Source organism: Dryobates pubescens, chromosome 7 (genome assembly GCF_014839835.1).
Source record: "Dryobates pubescens isolate bDryPub1 chromosome 7, bDryPub1.pri, whole genome shotgun sequence".
Classification (NCBI taxonomy): domain Eukaryota; kingdom Metazoa; phylum Chordata; class Aves; order Piciformes; family Picidae; genus Dryobates; species Dryobates pubescens.
The window spans coordinates 1142485-1161455 of record NC_071618.1 but is presented as its reverse complement, the minus strand read 5'-3'; the positions used below and the strand labels follow the sequence as shown (position 1 = coordinate 1161455).

The 18971-nt window shown below is 36.2% G+C and overlaps 1 protein-coding gene across 4 annotated transcripts in view; it reads left to right on the top strand.

The window, feature by feature from the left end:
* Positions 1 to 18971, top strand: part of REV1 (REV1 DNA directed polymerase) — a 62050-nt gene that overhangs the window by 23554 nt on the left and 19525 nt on the right. For 2 of the 4 annotated variants that reach the window (XM_054162830.1, XM_054162831.1), the window contains exons 4-12: positions 57 to 769; positions 2960 to 3067; positions 4482 to 4598; positions 9247 to 9379; positions 10386 to 10514; positions 11168 to 11322; positions 13683 to 13802; positions 15631 to 15851; positions 16564 to 16736. In XM_054162830.1, coding sequence (XP_054018805.1) covers positions 57 to 769; positions 2960 to 3067; positions 4482 to 4598; positions 9247 to 9379; positions 10386 to 10514; positions 11168 to 11322; positions 13683 to 13802; positions 15631 to 15851; positions 16564 to 16736 — 1869 coding nt within the window. The remainder of the gene's footprint in view (positions 1 to 56; positions 770 to 2959; positions 3068 to 4481; positions 4599 to 9246; positions 9380 to 10385; positions 10515 to 11167; positions 11323 to 13682; positions 13803 to 15630; positions 15852 to 16563; positions 16737 to 18971) is intronic. The other 2 variants (XM_054162833.1, XM_054162832.1) reach the window with 2 other exon arrangements.

The following is an 18971-nucleotide window of genomic DNA, read 5'->3' as shown; positions in this document are numbered from 1 at the left end:
GTGAATGTGCCTTGTTTTATAAAAGATATGGTATTCAACAGTCATATCTGTTTCAGAAATCATACTAAAAAGTGTGAGATGGAAAACGAGATCACACCCAATGGAATAAATAGCTGGAATGAAGAAGAGGAAGAAGAAAGTGACAATTTTGGATTTACAGAGCTGGAACAGATCCTTCCTGGACAGAAACAAAATGGGATTCAGTCTCACAAAGACAGTACTGCCATTTTTAACGGACACACACATGCTTCTACCAGTGCCTTAAAGACACAGGATTGCTCGTTGCCCTCCAGCAACAGTGTTGCAAGTAGGTTCTCTATGGGCCTTGTGCAGGAGGAGGGGAAGACTGAGAAAGGCATGGCTGACTTCAGAGACTGCACAACACAGCAGTTGCATCAGAGCAACAAAAATACAGACTTCTATGGGAATCCACATAGGACTATGAGTATTTCATCCTCATCTTCATCTTTGCACAGTAATGCTAAAATAAATGGTGCTCACCACTCCACTGTTCAGAGGCCTTCAAGCACAAAAAGCACTTCTGTACCTACTCCTAGCAAGGCAGCTTCCTTACCTATGTCCAAACCTTCAGATTGTAGTTTTATTTCTGAATTTTATTCACATTCAAGATTGCACCATATATCAACGTGGAAGTGTGAATTAACAGAGTTTGTCAACAGCCTACAGAAAAAAAACAGCGGTGTCTTCCCAGGAAGGGAAAAATTAAAAAAATGGAAAGCAGGCAGGTCTGCACTTAAAACTGACACAGGTAGATACTTGTTTAAGAAGGTTTATGTTGAGAAGGTGCCTATATCTTTATTTGTACCTTAATTGTCTAACTGAAACAGTTAGTATCCAATATTCATACTACAGTCTAGCTATCTGGAAAAGCATGGTGACTTTGATGTGCTGAGAACTAACGGCTCCAACCTTTTTTGGTTTTGTTTGAGGTTTTTTAACTGAAAATATGACTTAATGTGATACTCTGTCCTACCTTAGCCTGGAGAAGAGGAGACTCAGGGGTGACCTTATTCCTCTCTACAACTACCTGAAGGGGGGTTGTAGACAGACGGATGTTGGTCTCTTCTCCCAGGCAGCCAGCGCCAGAACAAGAGGACACAGTCTCAGGCTGCTCCAGGGGAGGTTCAGGCTAGATGTTAGGAAAAAGTTCTATACAGAGAGAGTGATTGCCCATTGGAATGGGCTGCCTGGGGAGGTGGTGGAGTCGCCATCATTGGAGGTTTTCAGGAGAAGACTTGATGGGGTGCTTGGTGCCGTGGGTTAGTTGTTTGGGTGGTGTTGGATTGGTTGATGGGTTGGACGCGATGATCTTGAAGGTCTCTTCCAACCTGGTTTATTCTATGTATTCTACCTCCTTATAGAAATAGTATTTCTGACTTTACCAAGATATGTGGATTGAGCAAGGGGGAAAAATACTATAAATACCTAAATACAGAAGTCTGGTGTGAAAATCTAAAAGGGCAAACACAAAACCAAAAAAAACCCACGCTGCTTACACATCAGTGTGAGAACTTAAAATACAACTAACAGTTGGAAGTTAATTGAAATTTCAGTTACATTTTACTCAAAAGAGTTTTATATACCTCTGGGTCTGTTTAAATGGATAGCAATGTCATGTGAGACTGCTGAACCTCACTTGTGACAGAAGAGAAATGTTCTATGTCATTACATTGAGGGCTAAAATGAAAAAATGTAATTCATGAGAGGCAGTCTTACAAGTACAGATACAGTATTTCACAACTTTAGAATCTCTCATTTACAGTCTTACTAAATTAAAAGGCTAGCTCTGCAGCATCAAAGAGATTCTAACTCTGTTGTGCTTCTAAAGTACTCCCTTATGTATGAAAATATGCTTGCTGATTAATTTACACATCCTATAAATTATTGTTAGGTATTGATAGATAAATTAACTGATTCTATGTTTGTGCTGGGACACACCAATTATAAAACATGTTAGCTTACAAATTACCTTACTGTGTATTTTTCACTCAAAATATGATATAAACTAGTTTTTTTTCTCTCTTTGATTTGGCCTAGAGTATTCAAATAGTTAATGACTCTTTAGTTTGACAAGTAGAAACTTTAAACGTTAACTTGGTTGCTTGATTTGTAAATACATTCTTTTAAGAAAGTCCTTTTCAAAGAAATATTTCAGGTGGTAAATTATGAAAACCAAGAAAACATTTTTCTGATTGCCCAGTAATTAACTCTTCTGTTAAGCAGAACAGTTCACTTGATGTATTGAAGTATTTTTTTGTTACACTTTATGCATTGCTCAAATTAAGACTTTTGTTTTTTCCCTTGTTATGGTATAGTCTCCTCTGATAGGTCAGCAACATAGCCATGCAGACTTGAACTTCTAGAATACCTGACACAATTATTTCTAGTGCTTAAGGCATGTAAGTTTTTCAGTCTGGTGCTATCTTGCTCATCTTTGCTTAATGTTTGCATGAGTGTAGGTGCAGTAATGACAAAATCCAATTGCATGGGAGGTTTAAAGCTTAATTCTGGTGTGTTTCATGAAGAATTAAGGGTAGGCCTTAGTCCAGCTAAACTGTTTTTTCATTATTTTTTTTTCTTGGAACAGTCTTATGATTACTGAAGAAATGGGAGTAAAGTTGTCTGTTACAAATTCAGTGTTAATATACCAAAATAAGATTCAGTTCCCATGACATGTATTAATCTTCTTGTGTTGGGGGAACTTGTTAGGTAGAAAGTGTTAATTATGAGAAAAGAAAATAGAAGCTTTAAGTTTAGGTTGTTTGACTGCTGTTGATGTTTACATTTCTTTGTGAACTTTGTGAATGTAAATATCTTCTTGGTGAGAAAAAACTAATATCTTTATAGTTCAAGGTGACAAAACTTGGTGACTACTATGAGTAGTACCAAAGTATATAAATTAGGGTTCAAGTTTTCTATTGGTGTATCTTCATACTAGGTAATGTGTCTGTTGCAAGCTCAGCCAAGCCACAGAGCTGTATAATGCACCTGGATATGGACTGCTTCTTTGTGTCTGTGGCTATCCGAAATAGACCAGATCTCAAAGGTCAGTATCTAATTCTGCATGTTACAGTTTGCTCAGTTAAGCCCTTAAAATTAAACCCAAACTTGCACACATAGAAAATGAATTTCGCATGTTAATTTTTTTTCCTGGCACCTTTTATAGTCAGATCATGCAGCGTTCGTATTCATGCTTACTTTCCAACAATCCAAATGCAAGAGAGCACAGGAATTCTCCTCGTCTCCTTCCAGTATTTAAAGTAGGAAAAGTAAAATCTGGAATAACCATTCTCTTTAACATTGTACATGTCTTACAGAAACTTAAATCTACTGGTTTAGAATTTGGAGATCAAATACCAGAAGTGGATGTTGGACACTGTTAAAAAAACAAAAAAAAGAGGAAGGTGGGGGGTGAAAGAATGGGGTATCCTAATAATGTTCCTGAGGGTAATGTAAGGAGCTTTAACTAGAAAAGTGGAAAGGTCAAGATTGAGAATTAATAGTGTTTGCCTGATGTTCCTTTTTCAAGGGAAATTTGCTGCTGCTTCCCATTTCTAGCTGAGCTCTCACACGTGAAGTATGATAAAACCTGGAGGATGAGCAATTCTGTTCGCATTTAGAAGTTACCGATTTTCCTCATTGTCCTTAGGGCACAGGAATAGCAAGTGGAGATCCTTAGCAAGTTTTAGTGGTATTTTTACAAATGTGCCATTCAGAAATGGAGATACTAGTTTATGCAAATGCTGAATTTTGGTGATTCACAAATCTGAAGACTTGGTGCAGAGGTGAGCGTCTGACCCCCAGCTATTGTAGATTTTTGAAAAGAGCAAGCTGTTTATACTGTTCCTTTGCTATCTTCTGTCCAAAAGCAAGAGCAACTGTATCAAAGATGGTCCTGCTGTGTTTGAGTCTTAAAATCTTTTATTTTGTGCCAAGTTTCTAATTCCATTACTGGAACATAAAGAGCCCAGGACTTTTCTGCAAATATTTTTTCTGTCCCACGTAAGTCTGCCAGAACTTTCAGTGCATAAATTAGTTTCCTGTAGAAAAACTACGCAGCTGTTGACAGTACTAAAAAGTCAAAGTTTACTAAAGATTTTATTTTGTACAGTTAATTAAACAGTGAGTGTGTTGGTGTGTGTATACACTCCCAATGAATCATTAGAATGTTGTTGAAGTTTCACAACTGCCATCTTTACTTGTTATTAATGACAAACAAGTATGGCTGTATTTTTCACTCTTTAAAAGCTTTTCTTTACATGTGACTGCAAGTGGGATAGCAAATTCATAGTAAAAATGCAAAGTTAGTTTCATAGGTGTTTCCTTCTTAATGCTGGAAGACTGTCTAGGCTTGAAAGAAATTATAAAAAAATAGACATGATTTCACCCTAGTTGTGCCATTATTAAAACATAAGCTATTATAGGTGTTGACTTACAATACATACATTTCTTCTTCACAGGAAAACCAGTGGCTGTTACTAGTAACAGAGGTGCAGGAAAAGCACCACTGCGCCCTGGTGCAAACCCCAAGCTTGAACAGCAATATTACCACAATAAACTATTGAATGGCAAAGCAGGTACAGATAAGTGTGTGTGTTTGTCTGTATGTTTTTAACTCTTGTTGTTGAAGACTCTAAGTAAAAAGTTATTAATAAAGTACACAGTGGATGAATTTGTTTTTATTTCATGCGGGGGATATTAGAAAATAAATATATTTGGACTACATGAGGCTCTGCAATAATATGCCACTGTGAATTCTTGTTTGTTAGCTTTGCTCAGAATAAGTGAGTTACTTTGGAGTAATTTTAGGTTTTGCCCACTTTTGCTGAGGTTGAGAATAAGATAAAATATTAAGCAATTGTTTTTAAAAAGAAGTAAATACAGGTTGACTGGGTTCAATACATTCTGAGTAAGTTTATTATGAAGAAAAAGGTACAAAGTTTTTCAAGTCTCATAAAACTTTTTTACTGTAGAAATAGAAATGACAGCGCAAAGGCTAGTGAGAAACTGAAGTTGGCTGAGCTGGCTTTCGAAGTGCATGTGTGCAATATCTGTGTACAATGAGTTCACCTGAGTGGTTTTTAGAGCATTTCAAGTTTCTGCAAAGTCTTTGCAATTTCTTGAGTTTTGTATCTCCCACAGTTTGTTTCCTCAAAACCAGGGCATCTCTAGCTTGAGAATTCCTTACTTGCTTGTAGTAATTTAGAAAGCTGTTACTTTCTGTGTCCTCAAGTAGTAGTATACTAATGTAAACAACAGTGAAAAAGGTCTTGCTATACTGCCTGAGCTCATTTAGTTTGAGAAAATATATTGCTAAACATCAGGAACTGGTTTCTCTTTTTTTCTCCAGCAGTCAGCTTCATCAGCTTGAAGCTTACTTACCACAGTGGTGTTTAAAAGTGCATATACAACAGGCAGCTGCTACTTAATTTCAGTTTAGATTTAGATGTTGACTTCATTCCTTGCCCCTTGTATATGCACTATTTACCGCCCTTGCCGTAGGAAGTAGTAGTGTCAGAGCTTACACCACAGTGAGTTATTTGGTTTATGCAAGAGGTGGGAAAACTTTGTTCTTCCATAGTTGCTTTGAAATGTTAGTACCTTAAAAAAAAATCCGCCACTTGTCAGAGATGTTTGCAAGATGGTATTACAGGAAGTGATGCCATTTTATTTGTATTGTTGCTGTAGTTTGTGAACACTTAAAAAGCAAGGTAGAATGTATGTTTGTGGAACCTGCTGGCCTTTTAACTTTTTAGGGACTTTGCATGATACTCCAGACTTAAGTTTCTTCTGTGTTGTTTTCTGTAGTATAGCTTTGTATGAAGCATTTATTGGTAGTTCAGTTTTATACCGTGACTTTGTAACTTGGGTTAGGACTTTACACAGAATAGGAGTCACAGCTTGATACAATTAAGTGCTGTTTGGAGAGAGAAGCAGTTAAATTATGGAAGTTTAGCTGATAACTTAGCATATTCTTTGTGATTCACAAATTCAGTAGTATCTCTTCTACTGTATTTATTACTTAAGGGAACAGCGTATTTCAGCCTCATTATATAAGAAACTCAGTTTCTTACTGCAGCAGATTTTTCTGAATATCCACACATTCATTTCTTTAACATCAGCATCCAATCTCACTGGCTTGTGCACAGGCAGGCACATAGCTCGCTCTTTCTTGATACTTGACACTGGTTGTGCAACTACTGTTTTGGTGAAAGGATTTTTCTCCTAATACTTTTTATAGTCTTTATCTCATTAGCTGCTGTTTGTAGTATTTTTTAGTCTCTTTATTATTTTTTCTCCATGCACAATGATTTTATCAACCAAAAGTACAACCTGTAGTTTCTGCTTGCATTCTCCTAAGTACATGGCTTGTCTTCCTTTGGGGGGAAAGAAATAACAGGTATGTGTGATCTTAGCTGGACGGGTGGAATTGCAGGTTAGGCTTTTCTGACATCACAGTATCTTAGTGTATGTGACACACTTCACAGCATGTGTTTAATTGTGCCATGCCCCAGAGGTAAATATGGTCCAGTAGGCACATGTATCACATGGAAAAGTACTTTTCTAAAATGTCAGAAATACAGAATGCTAAGTTCTGCTGTTAAACATACACAGTTCTGTTTGGGGACAGGTTACATAAATGGAATAAAAAGGTAGTTGGGACCACTTTTGAACATGAGCATATTTTTGCATCCATGCTTCAACATGGAATCCACTTCATTTTTTGATGCATCATGCTTTTCAGGCTGTTCTCTGATTTTTCCCTTCTCCAAGTCTTGCTTATTATGAAGAAAGTTCCAAATTAAAAAAAAAAACCACAAAGCAAAATGAAACAAAACAAACCCCCACGAACAAAACCAAACTAAACAAACAACCCCAAATCCTTATGAATCACTTTTGACCAAATACTGAATTCTGCTGTGTAGGAATCCTGTCTATGCTGCTTCAGCTACTTCTTTTTTTTTTGCAAATTACTTCTTTAGTGGTACTGATTCCTGCCTTTGATCTGCATTGCTAGACAAGTATCTAGTGTCAATAGAATCTTGACTCTTTTATGAAATACTTTCTTTTCTTGTATATTTTTATATTTAAGACTTACTATTGTTCTCACCCCAAATCTCCAAATTGGAGATAACCTTTCTGGGTAGTAGAATTACTTCTCTACATACGTGCCATCTTTTAGCACTGATACTCTAAAGATAGAAGATTAACGTATGTTAATCAGGATTCATAGTCTGGGTTCTCTTTTCCATGGCCAGGATGCCCAAGATGTGAATGTTTTCTAGGCTTCCTTTCCCTCAACCCTCATATCTCCCTTTTTTTCATTCTAAAGAGCAGCAGATTTTAACCATCATATTAGTCACAGATTTATTCTCAGCGATTTCTTTTTCACAGACTTGGGTCCTGGCCTCTGATTTCTCCATCCGTTGCTCCACATTCACCATGTGCCTGTCTAGTTTCCCAGCTTTTGGTGAGAGGTTCTCTACCTTGCCTTCCATTGAGGACAATGTGTTCTGCATTGCCCTGAATTTCACATGAAGTGACTCCATCAGCTCATGGGGGAAACTGCTCTGCTGCGATGTGGAAAAAGTCGACGAGTCCAATGAAGATAGACAAGATGACAGCATCATCTCAGGCCAGGGCACAGGAAGGCATGGACTAAAGAAATTGTTCTTGTCATTCTTATCTTTATTTGGGGCATAAGTTTGCTCTAATTTTCAGTTACAGACATCTTAGGTAACTTACTGAGCACATCGTACTTTAAAATATTTAAGGCATAAAAAGGTGCACAAATTTAGCAGAAATTCTGAATAAAAGCCGTTTTTCACAGGAGTCAGGCTCTGCCCCTGCTGTCTCCACTCACTCATTACAGCACTTTCTCTGGTCTGTTAACTACCTGTATGTGCACATAGCACCTTATTTCCTTTCATTGAGATTACCAGTGTGTAAGTTGCTAGTACCATGAAACAGAATTAGGCATTGTGGCACTCTGAAGATAACTCCCTGTTTATTATATTACAAAGGTGTATGATATTAAATAGACTACAGCAATGAAAAAAACCACTATAACATGCATATTTGATTTCTTTTTAAGTAAATAGAAGGTTGTTGTCTGTATGATACCTTGTTTTGATACTGATGGGGTGCTTGGGAGGGCATAGCAGTCTTTGCATCTAGCCATTTTTTTTTTTGAGGCTAATCTATACTTAGAGTATAGGCATGTATCTGTCAGGGTTTACATACTCTGAAAACCTGAATAGAAAATGCTTTACTTGATTCCAGTATTCAGTGTCATGGAATTTTGTTCTAGTACATCATACACAGTGGGCCTGAAGGACTCTAAAATTTGTGTTGGTGCATGCAGTAAAGTTTTCTAGAATTAGGGACACTGTCTCATTTTAAGTCTGGGGTTGCAGTATTTGTAATTGGAAGTTGACCTAGGCTAGTAAGAGAATTAATAGGAACTAACAGCAGAAGTTTTGTCAATTAATATCCCCATGAGAGTGTTAAAGGAAGTACAATTTTCAGCTCATGCTTTTTCATTTGACCTAATTAGCATTCCAGTTATTTAATTTCTTAACAATCAATTCTAGATTATTAGAAAAAATAGTTTTAAGTAAAAGGTTCTAAGTATGATAAAAGGTGGGTTTGCATTTTGGAATTAATTTCTGTGTTCTGGCAGTAGTTGTACTTTTTGTAAAAAGGAATGTAGCTGTGTCTTCTTGCTCAGCCAAGCAGTTGGTAAATGTCTTGGTGTCACATATTTGTTTACAGGATATGGTTGTAGCAGTTAGCCTCGAGTATTTGATCATTTTTATGGACATTAAAACACAGATCAGTCTTATTTTACAGTATGGTGGTACGTAGTCACAAACAAACTACTCTCTAGTAATTTGGGGGGAAAATAGAAAGAAAATTTTTTGTGTAGCTTAATACTCTTCTCAGTAATGTGTTCAGATCTACCTGCAGAGTCAGATTACTATACGTGTGTATCTGGGGGGGTATTCTGTTTGTTTTCTGGGGTGTCCTTTTTTGGGGGTGTTTTTTTGTTTGTTGTTTGGTTTTTTTTCCTGGACTGTGGTATGAATCCATGTAGTACTAAGAACCTCTTCATCAACAGGTAGCAGTAGAAAAATTGTACAAAATAAAATCCCCAATTTTTGTTTTATTCACATTCATTCTATTAAACTCTTAAGAAAAATAACGTAAATATTATTTTCTAAGCAGAAATTAGAATACCTGGCAAACTGGACTCATCAGTCTGGGAGCATCCAGATTCCACACATGTGAATGGAGCTGACTTCAACCTCACTGTTTTGTCCATGGCTGAAATAGCTTCCTGTAGTTATGAAGCCAGGTAGGTAAAAGTTACTTATCATGTTGCCTGAAAATATCATACAGATAGGCATGAACTGTCCAAAGCAGCAGTTGTTCAGTCAGTTTCCTGAAATTTATCTAGAGGAGAATTATTTCTTACATTTTCAAAAGTTGTATAGGTGGTCAGAATTTAATTTAGAACATGATCTTCCCTACGGCTGCTGCTGCTTTTTGAACACTGCTTAATAGATTTTTTTAACCTAACGTATGTGTTACTAGAAACAAAGCCTCTTAAGGAAAACTGTATGCCATCCACTCTCGTTTTGTTGATTTTGTAATTTCATCTTCACTTCTTTGTACCAAAATTGCATTCTTTTATGGAATTAAGAACACTTTGTTACTGAAGGGTTTAGTTAAAATCTGGCAGTAAGATTGGTAACTCAAAAATATTTCTTTCACAGGTTATGTTGAGCATCCTATGTAACATATCTCATAAATGTTCAGACTATGAAACAACTTGTTCTAGATATAAGCATAGTGTTGAAAATGTGGTTTTCTTCTCTGATGGAAATAATACTCTAGAAAGAATTTCTTCATTGGAACCTTTTTCAAGCACGCTAGGATCGGCAGGCTTTATATTTGTATCTCAAAAAGTGAGAGGTTTTTTTATTACAGGAGCATGATTTTGTAAGCTTGCACAGTGGAATATGAGATCAAGTTACTTTAGTCACTATAGTGTATGTGTGGCTTTAATTTGAAAAAGAAGATAGCAAGTTGTATAGTACTTTCTGGAGACCTTGTCTTAAGCATGTTCCCAAAGGCAGGCATTCCATGCTGCATACCTAAATATTACGCAGCTAATTCAAATACTCTCAAATACAACTTTTCATAGCAATCAAACTACTAGCAGTTAGATTAAATTCCTTTTTACTGGTAATTATTTTTCGTGGGAGAAGACAAACATTTCACTTGGAAATAACCCATATTAATTTGTGGAAAAATCAGTACTGTGTTTTTTTGGTAATTTGTTTATTATTTAATTTTAGACAAGTCGGCATCAAGAATGGAATGTTTTTTGGCCAGGCAAAAAAGTTGTGTCCAAATCTCCAAGCAGTTTCATATGATTTTGATGCTTACAAAGAAGTGGCACGGACAGTATATGAAATATTAGCAAGGTAAAATGTGCTGTTTGTTTACATGATCTTTTCATGGTAAGGTTATGAAGTGTATTGTATTTGCCACTGCTGAATGCCATTATTTGATTTACTATTTTCATCTCCATCTTACTCTTCAGCTTCCATAAAGCCATTCCTCTTTGATGTCTTCTTTTTGTAGTATTTTTGTTACTTTGAGCACTGTCCTGCTTCTGAGCATTCTTTTGTCTTTAAGCCAAATCCTGTAAACAGTCAAGGTCTGACTCACAAATGAGTAATTGGTAAATTTTGACTGATTACAGTATGAGAAGCAGATCGTTACTTAGAAGTGAGATTTTTTTGAAAGGGTTTGGTTTTTTTTTTTGGAGTGACTTAAGAATGAATTGCCTGTTAGAAACTACTTTCTGGTTTAAAATGCAACTGAAATAAACTGGAAATTGGTTATTGTTAATGAAAACTCCTTCTCCAACTCTTCCTTTAAAATCCTGATGCATGTAGAAATTCATAATGTTGCTGTAATTTGCTGGTTAAGCATTTTTAATATGTAAGCGGTGTGTGATACAAAACAAGCAGGGAAATGCCACCACAAAAGGAACACTTTATTTGCTGTATACTTGTTTTAACAGATGGTGAGCTGTTGCTGGTGTTTCACCTCCTTTACTTTGTGTTGATAGCTATACTCACAACATCGAAGCAGTCAGTTGTGATGAAGCACTAGTAGATATCACTGAAATCCTTACAGAGACCAGATTGACTCCTGATGAGCTTGCAAATGTTATCCGCACTGAAATCAAAGCCCAGACTAAATGCACTGCTTCTGTTGGGATGGGTAAGTACCATATTTCATTTCTGTTTACAAGCAATGCCTGCTATTGTTAGTTGTGTCGAAGCTACGTAAGGTTGCTAAAAGTGTCCTGTGATACTGAACATGTTGCCATTTGCACTAAATTAGTGTAAATAAAAATGCAATAAAATCTTCATAAGTGGAGAGTTTTTAAGCAAAAATTTATACAATTGCTATCACTTCTGTCTGGACAGTGTGCTAAAATTCTGTCTGTATGATATTCTTACATTCAATTTTATGAAATGCTGTTGTTGTTTTTCCAGTAAATAGAAAATTAAGCACAGTTTCTGTTCCTTATCAGAGATAGCAGTAAGAGTTTACAGGGTGGCATGATTTAGTGTAATTATTCTAAGGTATTGAAAGCAAAGATTTGTGTGATGTGTAGTAGGTATTGTATATGAAAACACATCTGAAAAGACTTTCTTGATTTCTTTTCATTTGGCCCCTTCTCATTTGTTTTTCTTCCTAATTAATACTGGAATTGAGTATCTGTAAATAAATATACTGAGAGTATATAAGCATATGAAATCTACTTGTAAGTCAATCTGAAATTTATTACTGTAAGCAGAATTCTTCCTTTATTTCTTGTGATACTTTAGTACAGAGACTGTAATTCCCTGGATTCCTTTTCATGTCTTGTTTTGACTTGAAATATATTTGTAATCTTCTTTATGTACTTAGTATGTTTGGTTTTTTCTATAGAAAGAGTGGAATTGGTTTCTAAAGCATTATTTTCTAACCTGACATGATAGTTCTCCTACTGATTGGAAGAGACAAATACCTATGAGCAATTTTTTTAAATTTTTTTTTTTTTATTAATCAGTTTGTGTGAGATACTGGAAAACAATTTTGATATCCTTTCTAGAAACACATGTGGTAGGTACACGACAAGGACTCTGTCTTTACACTCATAACTCATCATTAAGTAAATAAATCAGAGGAAACCATATACTGTTACATGAATGCAGAGGCCTTATTTCTGAAACATTGTCTGTCAGAAACATACATCTTGTATCAGCAATTTAAATGTTGCCCAATGGGAAAATTGTACCAATATAATAAAATGTAAATTTGAATAGATACTACAATACTGTTGAGATCTCCTCTCAGCGTTGTTGTCTGATTAGAGATAAATTAAAGACAGACATGTTTATGCCAGTTGAATAAATTTAATTTTTACCCTTGAGATTTTGCTGGCTAAACTAAACTGATTTAAACAATGCTAGTGAAAGATTAAACACTCTTCTATAAATATCCTGTATCTTGATTTCTCATTTGCCAAATGAGGTGTTAGGGTTTTCATACTTAGCTTCAGTCTTGTGGGAATAGTCTGTTTCAGAAGGTAAATCACTGAGATTTCATGGTATTACAATTATATTGGTATGGTTGATAGATAAGAGGAACAGGAATCTTCAGTATTGTATAGACAAAACATGGATCCCCAAAGATAAATAGGAAATTTAACAAGGAATCTGTCATTAATTGTTTCATCAATTTAACCTCTCTGGAGAAACATGCCCATAAAGCTCTGTTACTGTTCTTGACTGAAAGTTTAGAATAGACAGTAAGGTCTCCCACATAGGTGGAAGGAGAAAAACAATAGTAACACACCATGCTGCAAGTTGTGAAGTCACCTGGCCTTTTATTAGCTTGCTTTGTCTTAGAGTGTTTGAGTGGCAATAAGGAATGTGATTGGGTATCATTTCAGAGATCTTACTGACTGGGCATGAATAAGGCTATAATGGGGAACAAAATGTGCTGAAAGAGGTCTTATTCCCACCACACGTTATGACTGCATATAAAAATATAATAAAGTAATCACATTTTTCTAGTGAGTACTCAGGACAAAATATTAGCATAATGACAGTATTTCACATAGAATATATTTGATGAAATTGTCACCTAAGTATTATTTACATTGTCCACAAGGGATGTTTTTAAATTCTCCAGTGTTTAAAGATAATACTTCTGAAATTTTTTGACATTTACACTTAACTGTTTATTTGTACCTCTACATGTGTAGAGCTTGTATTCTTAGAGGTATTCTTAGTGAAGTGTCACTCACTTACTTCTTGTTTGTTTTGGGGGTTTTGGTGGTTTTTTATTTGGTTCGTTTTAACTTCATAATTGTAATTACCACTATAGTTATACTGCTGTAACCACAAATACTGCTAGCTTTTCTTTTGGAAGTAGATACTGCAAATGTATATTCATGTATTTCATTAAATTCTGTGTAAAGACAGATTTTGCTTTTTTGGCATTTTTTCCTTCACTGTTGAACTGTGACATTGTGCTTGAGAAGACAGAAGTTACCACAGACATACTTGAATTTATTGGTTTTGCAGGTTCTAATATTCTGCTGGCCAGAATGGCAACTCGTAAAGCTAAACCAGATGGACAGTATCACTTAAAACCTGAAGAAGTAGATGATTTTATCAGAGGTCAACTTGTTACCAGTCTTCCAGGTACTCCTTTCTTTTAGAGGGCATTTTACTTCCTGATACTAAAACAGTTTCAGCTACTAATCTGTGTTCTGGATGGGCTAATATTAGATGCTATTACATGGTTATGATTAAAAAGAAAAAAGAGAGACTGCTTTCTGAACATTTCTGAGAAGAACCTCTGTGCCTTTTCCCTCGATCTGAAAAGCATCTTTTTTGGTAAAGAATGTTAAAGATTCACAGAACGTTATCTATGGAAGAAGCTCAGAGTTAGTATGTTTTAGTATGTTCTTTAATACAATTATTTAGATGAGTGATTTCAAGTGAGTGCTCCTTACTGTATCATAATGAATGTAATAAAAGCAGTAATAATGGGTACATATCACTGTGGGAGGCTTAGAACCATGAACTAGCCCAAAAGAGTATTTTTTCTACAATGGAGTAGAAGGTGTGAAGTGAGGATTTGGAAAAAATAGCATAGATACCATAGAGAGGAGTTCGTTTAATCTTTGCTGCATCCAAGAAACAGAGATATTTTGAAGAGATCTCTTAAAAGGAAAAATAAGAAATAAAATCTAGCAAATCAGAATGTTACCAAAGTAGAGAAGTGTGTCTTTCTGTTGTTCCAGGAGAATAATTAAGAGTTGTAAGCTAAAACGTTTCCTGATGCATAACTCGGTATTGTATTGTTATTCAGTACTTTAGTAGTATAATGTGATACAGACATCATGCAAAAAGTGCTGAGTAAGCACCGATCTATGCTTTGTATGTTAGTGATCAGCTGAGCTTAACCTGCATGTGCACACATGTATTTAGTTCAAAATAATCTTTTTCTCTGTTTAAGAAGGAAAGAGAAGGAAACAAAAAAATTAGATGGCAGTAGAGACTCAAATGGAAAACTGGAAGGAATAGCACATACAGATGCATGCAGGTTTACCAGAAATTGTGTATCCCCTTCCATGGCCAAGCTTAATTTACAGCACAGCACCATTTCTCTTTGGCATAACTTACAGGAAATGTTTTTCCTCCAGAAAAGTATTCTTCTAGTACTGTGCTTTGACCTCAGTGTTTTAAAATTCTCAAAATTCACTTGCGTCTTCATGGGAAAAACTTCTTAAGTGTTTGTCAATAATGCCACCCAGGCAAAGAAACGGATTATGAGAGATAGAAGCTGGTTACCTGAGATTTCTAGCTTTCACTGACTTTGGTGGGGTAAACTCATAGGACTCATATTTTTTTGGAAGTAGTAGGCCACCTCTCCAAAACGCAGAAATACACTTAAGTTTATCACGGTGACATATGTGCTGTTGCCATGGATACCTGCAATTTCCAGTGCTTGGTAATTCAAAGCACAAGTGATAAGAGGTATGCTATCACTTCTATGTGAAGTAGTATTTTTCTTTTCTGTCTAGGAAGCAGTGCAACAGTAGTCAAAATATTTGTTGATTTTCATTTATATTAAATAACTTGTATATGATGGCAAAACACGTATGTTGGACATTCTTTTCGGATTGTGTGTTTTGGTGTTCAGAGCTATATTGTCTGTAACAGGCAGTGCCTTGTCAAGAAGATTTGCAAGCAGAAGCCATTCACATTTTACCCACAATAAAGAAACACACTGCATTATGACATCTTAAACTCAATACATACAACAGATTAAAGAAACACAGGTGAACACAGCAAAAGTTTCCATGTGAACCATGTTTTGTTAAGTGGAATTTATCATTTATGGTGTATATTTATTAATTTGATAGGACCTTCTGTAGGTTTAAAAAGAAAAAAAATCTTTGTTCAAAACCTGACTGCCTCTGAATTGTGTAGAGTTAGCAGATCTAATTGCCTTTGTTGTTAGGAGTTGGCAGAACGATGGAATCTAAGCTGGCTTCTTTGGGAATTAAAACCTGTGGAGATCTGCAATGTGCTTCAATGTCAAAACTGCAAAAAGAGTTTGGTCCAAAAACAGGACAAATGCTCTACAGATTTTGTCGTGGTTTGGATGATCGACCTGTTCGTACAGAAAAAGAAAGAAAATCTGTTTCAGCAGAAATCAACTACGGAATAAGGTTTACACAGGTAAATTGAAACTTAGTTTCTTTTCTGCAGTGACTGACGTCTTTCAGCTGCTGAAGTATCTTGTATTCTGATTGTTTTCACGGCTGGTACATAAAAAGAGAACTGCCATAGGTTTATCAGCACCTCGCATTCTCTTTCATTTAACATGCTGATTATTCAAAGATGCTAGTGCCTGAAACTTATCACCAACTGCTCCAACACTACTTCTTTATTAGACTTCTTACAAATGTTATGGGCGGGTCAGTGTTGTTCACAAAGTTGTATTAGAAAAATAACTCAGCTCTTTGTTGAGAACTTAAGTATTTATAGAAATTACCAAAAAATTTAGACTAGGAGAGACCTCCTGATGTTGTGTAGTCCGGCCTTTTGCTCAAGGCTGGGGAAGCTATGAGATCACATCAGTTGCTCAAGAATTTATCCAGCCTTTCATCCTGTAGGTCTGAGCGTAAAGTTAGGTTGCAATTCTGTGTTGGGGTTTCTACATAAAAGTTTTCTTTAAGACTTAATTCCAGAAGTATTTACTATTTCCTACTTAACTGCAGCATACCTTCAGTGACCTACAATGTAAATGAAACACTTGAAGTTAAATAAGATAGTGGCTTCTGAGCTAGCTTGCTGTTTTCAGCTTGCACAGTCTGGATTGCATCAATCCTTATCTTCAATATTTGAAAACTGGTAATTATCTGAACATGTTGTTGTTTTTCCCTTCCAGCCTAAGGAAGCAGAAGCTTTCCTTCTGAGCCTCTCAGAAGAAATCCAACGTAGACTTGAAGCTGCTGGTATGAAGGGTAAACGATTGACCCTTAAAATTATGGTCAGAAAGGCTGGGGCGCCAGTGGAGCCTGCAAAATATGGAGGTCATGGAATTTGTGATAATATTGCCAGGTAACTATGCATGGGAAAAAATGGTTGGTAGTAGGCATCGGCACACTTCTACAGGATGTGGAGCACCAAAATTTGCAGGATGACAGGACAGAATTTTCAAGGCGTTTGGTACCTCTGTCTATGTATCAAACCTGCACCAAAATCAGAAATAAGAGTATTATCAAAAGTTCTCAATGTTTGGGATTTACATATCTGGTCTTTTCATCATCAACATGGAATGTAAATCCCATAGCGATTAAAAAAAGGGCAAAAAGAAGGAAGAGACTAAAGTGTCTGAATCAGAAGAAAAATAGTTTTAACAGTAATGTTTTTCTTTTGAATTTCTTCAAACTGGGAAATGAGGAAAAAAGGCAATACATCAGAAAAGTTTCTGTGTATAGAAAAAACAGTTCATGGTTTTTCAGAGGAAGCAGGAATCTGAAAGAAGGAATCTGACTCTACAAGTGCATTCTGTGTGGTTTGAAACTGCTTTCTTCAGAGAATGTACTCTTGTGTGCCTGTGGATGCTATTTAAATATTTTCATTAAATTGTAATCACTATCTATTTCTCTTGGTATGAAGGTACATCTCTTTTCCTTCCTTTAGTTTAAGGTTGCTCTTAATTTGTAAACTGTCTTACTAAATACTAGCTAATAAAGTTAGCTAGCATTGTCCTTCTAAGCGTTTTGTCTTCGAACAGTAATACATATGTACATACACATTGTTGGTGTACCTTTCTCCAGCTTGCTTAATATTGGAGCTGTTTTAACTTCTGTGGTATTTGTAGGACACATACTTACATCCTGTGGTATGACACATGCAGCAGAAGTTTTATTTCTTTTAGTGACTGGCTGAGTTGAAATGTTCCTCTGCTGCAAACCTGAGGTTTTTCTTGAGGGGCTTTCTGTTGTTCCTTGATAAGTTGTTGGTCACATGCTGATTGTGACAGTCAGAGTCAGTCCTGTCAGTCCTCAAAGAAAATTGCCTTTGTACTTGTCAAGAAGGATGTCTAATAGTCCTGTTCTCCTTCAAGTTTAGAGTGCATGAGAACTAGGGCAGTATTTGCACAACTACTTGCTGCAGAAAACTGGCATGCCACTTCGAGTTACGAAAACTGGAGCTGGCATCTGACGCCGTGGACTGCGGTTGTCTCATCTTAGTACAGACAAGTTTCTCTATGTCGAATCTGTCTGTCCTGTTGTTTAAGCGATGAATCTTCAGAGAGTACTTTTTGTCCTACAAGAGAAAAAGACGTAGATTCAAAGTAGAACTAAGAAAGTTGAATCTCAAAATCTCAAGGTCACAGGCTGTGCCCCATTTTTCAGCTGTTCCAAGACAGCAGCTTGTTCCTGTCTCTTGACCTTCACAGCTAACATTTTTTCATATAGTTCTTAAGTTGCTAATGAGAAGTGCCTTTGTTTTCTTCACCAGCATAATGAAATCTTTCTACCTGGTCTCACTGAAGCATTGTTCATCTCATTGAGATGATACCTGTGGTCATCCCTAGTGAAATGGTATAACCCAGTTGCTCTGCCTGGATAGTGAGTTGATAGATCACTGTCAAAGGACTACGATCTTCAGCTTCCACAAGCCATGCTATTACTCCTACCTGTTACTTATTTCTGATTCTCCTTTGTTTCACATTCTTCAGCTGGATTAGATATATTTGATTCACAAATGTATTTATATACTTGGATACTGAAAGCAGAAGAGTGAAATCTAAGCATAGAGCATCACATAGTTACATGCCATTTTATACAAGATTGTCTCAGAACCTTCTAAGTTCATCTTTATTCTTTGGGCAGACACTTATGTATCAAAGCAATTGTTCCTTAGGTAATGGGATGATCTTGGCTTTTGTGTGAGGGTGCCTTTGGCATCTTTGAGTTCTACTTTTCCCTTCATTTCAGAGTGCTATAACAGATTAATGCCTTCTGAATGGAAGGGTCATTTGCTTATGGTTCCTGACAATGGAGGAGGTGGGGGTGTTCTTTCGGTGAGTTAGTGCTCAACAGTAGGATGTGCACGCATAGGGGTCTCTCTCGTACTTGTGAGCTTGTGACTGAAACTACGTAATTCGCCTTTCGCTATCAGAAATTCATCATCTTGTGGGATTGATAAATAAAGAAGCCTATAGTTTTATCTTCTGGGTATCCTGAATTCTCTGAGATGAAGATTTACTCTAAGCAGCCTAAGAACACTTTTTAGGATTGGAAGTGTGTTGAGAGAGTTTTATTCCTTCATCAGAACTAGTAC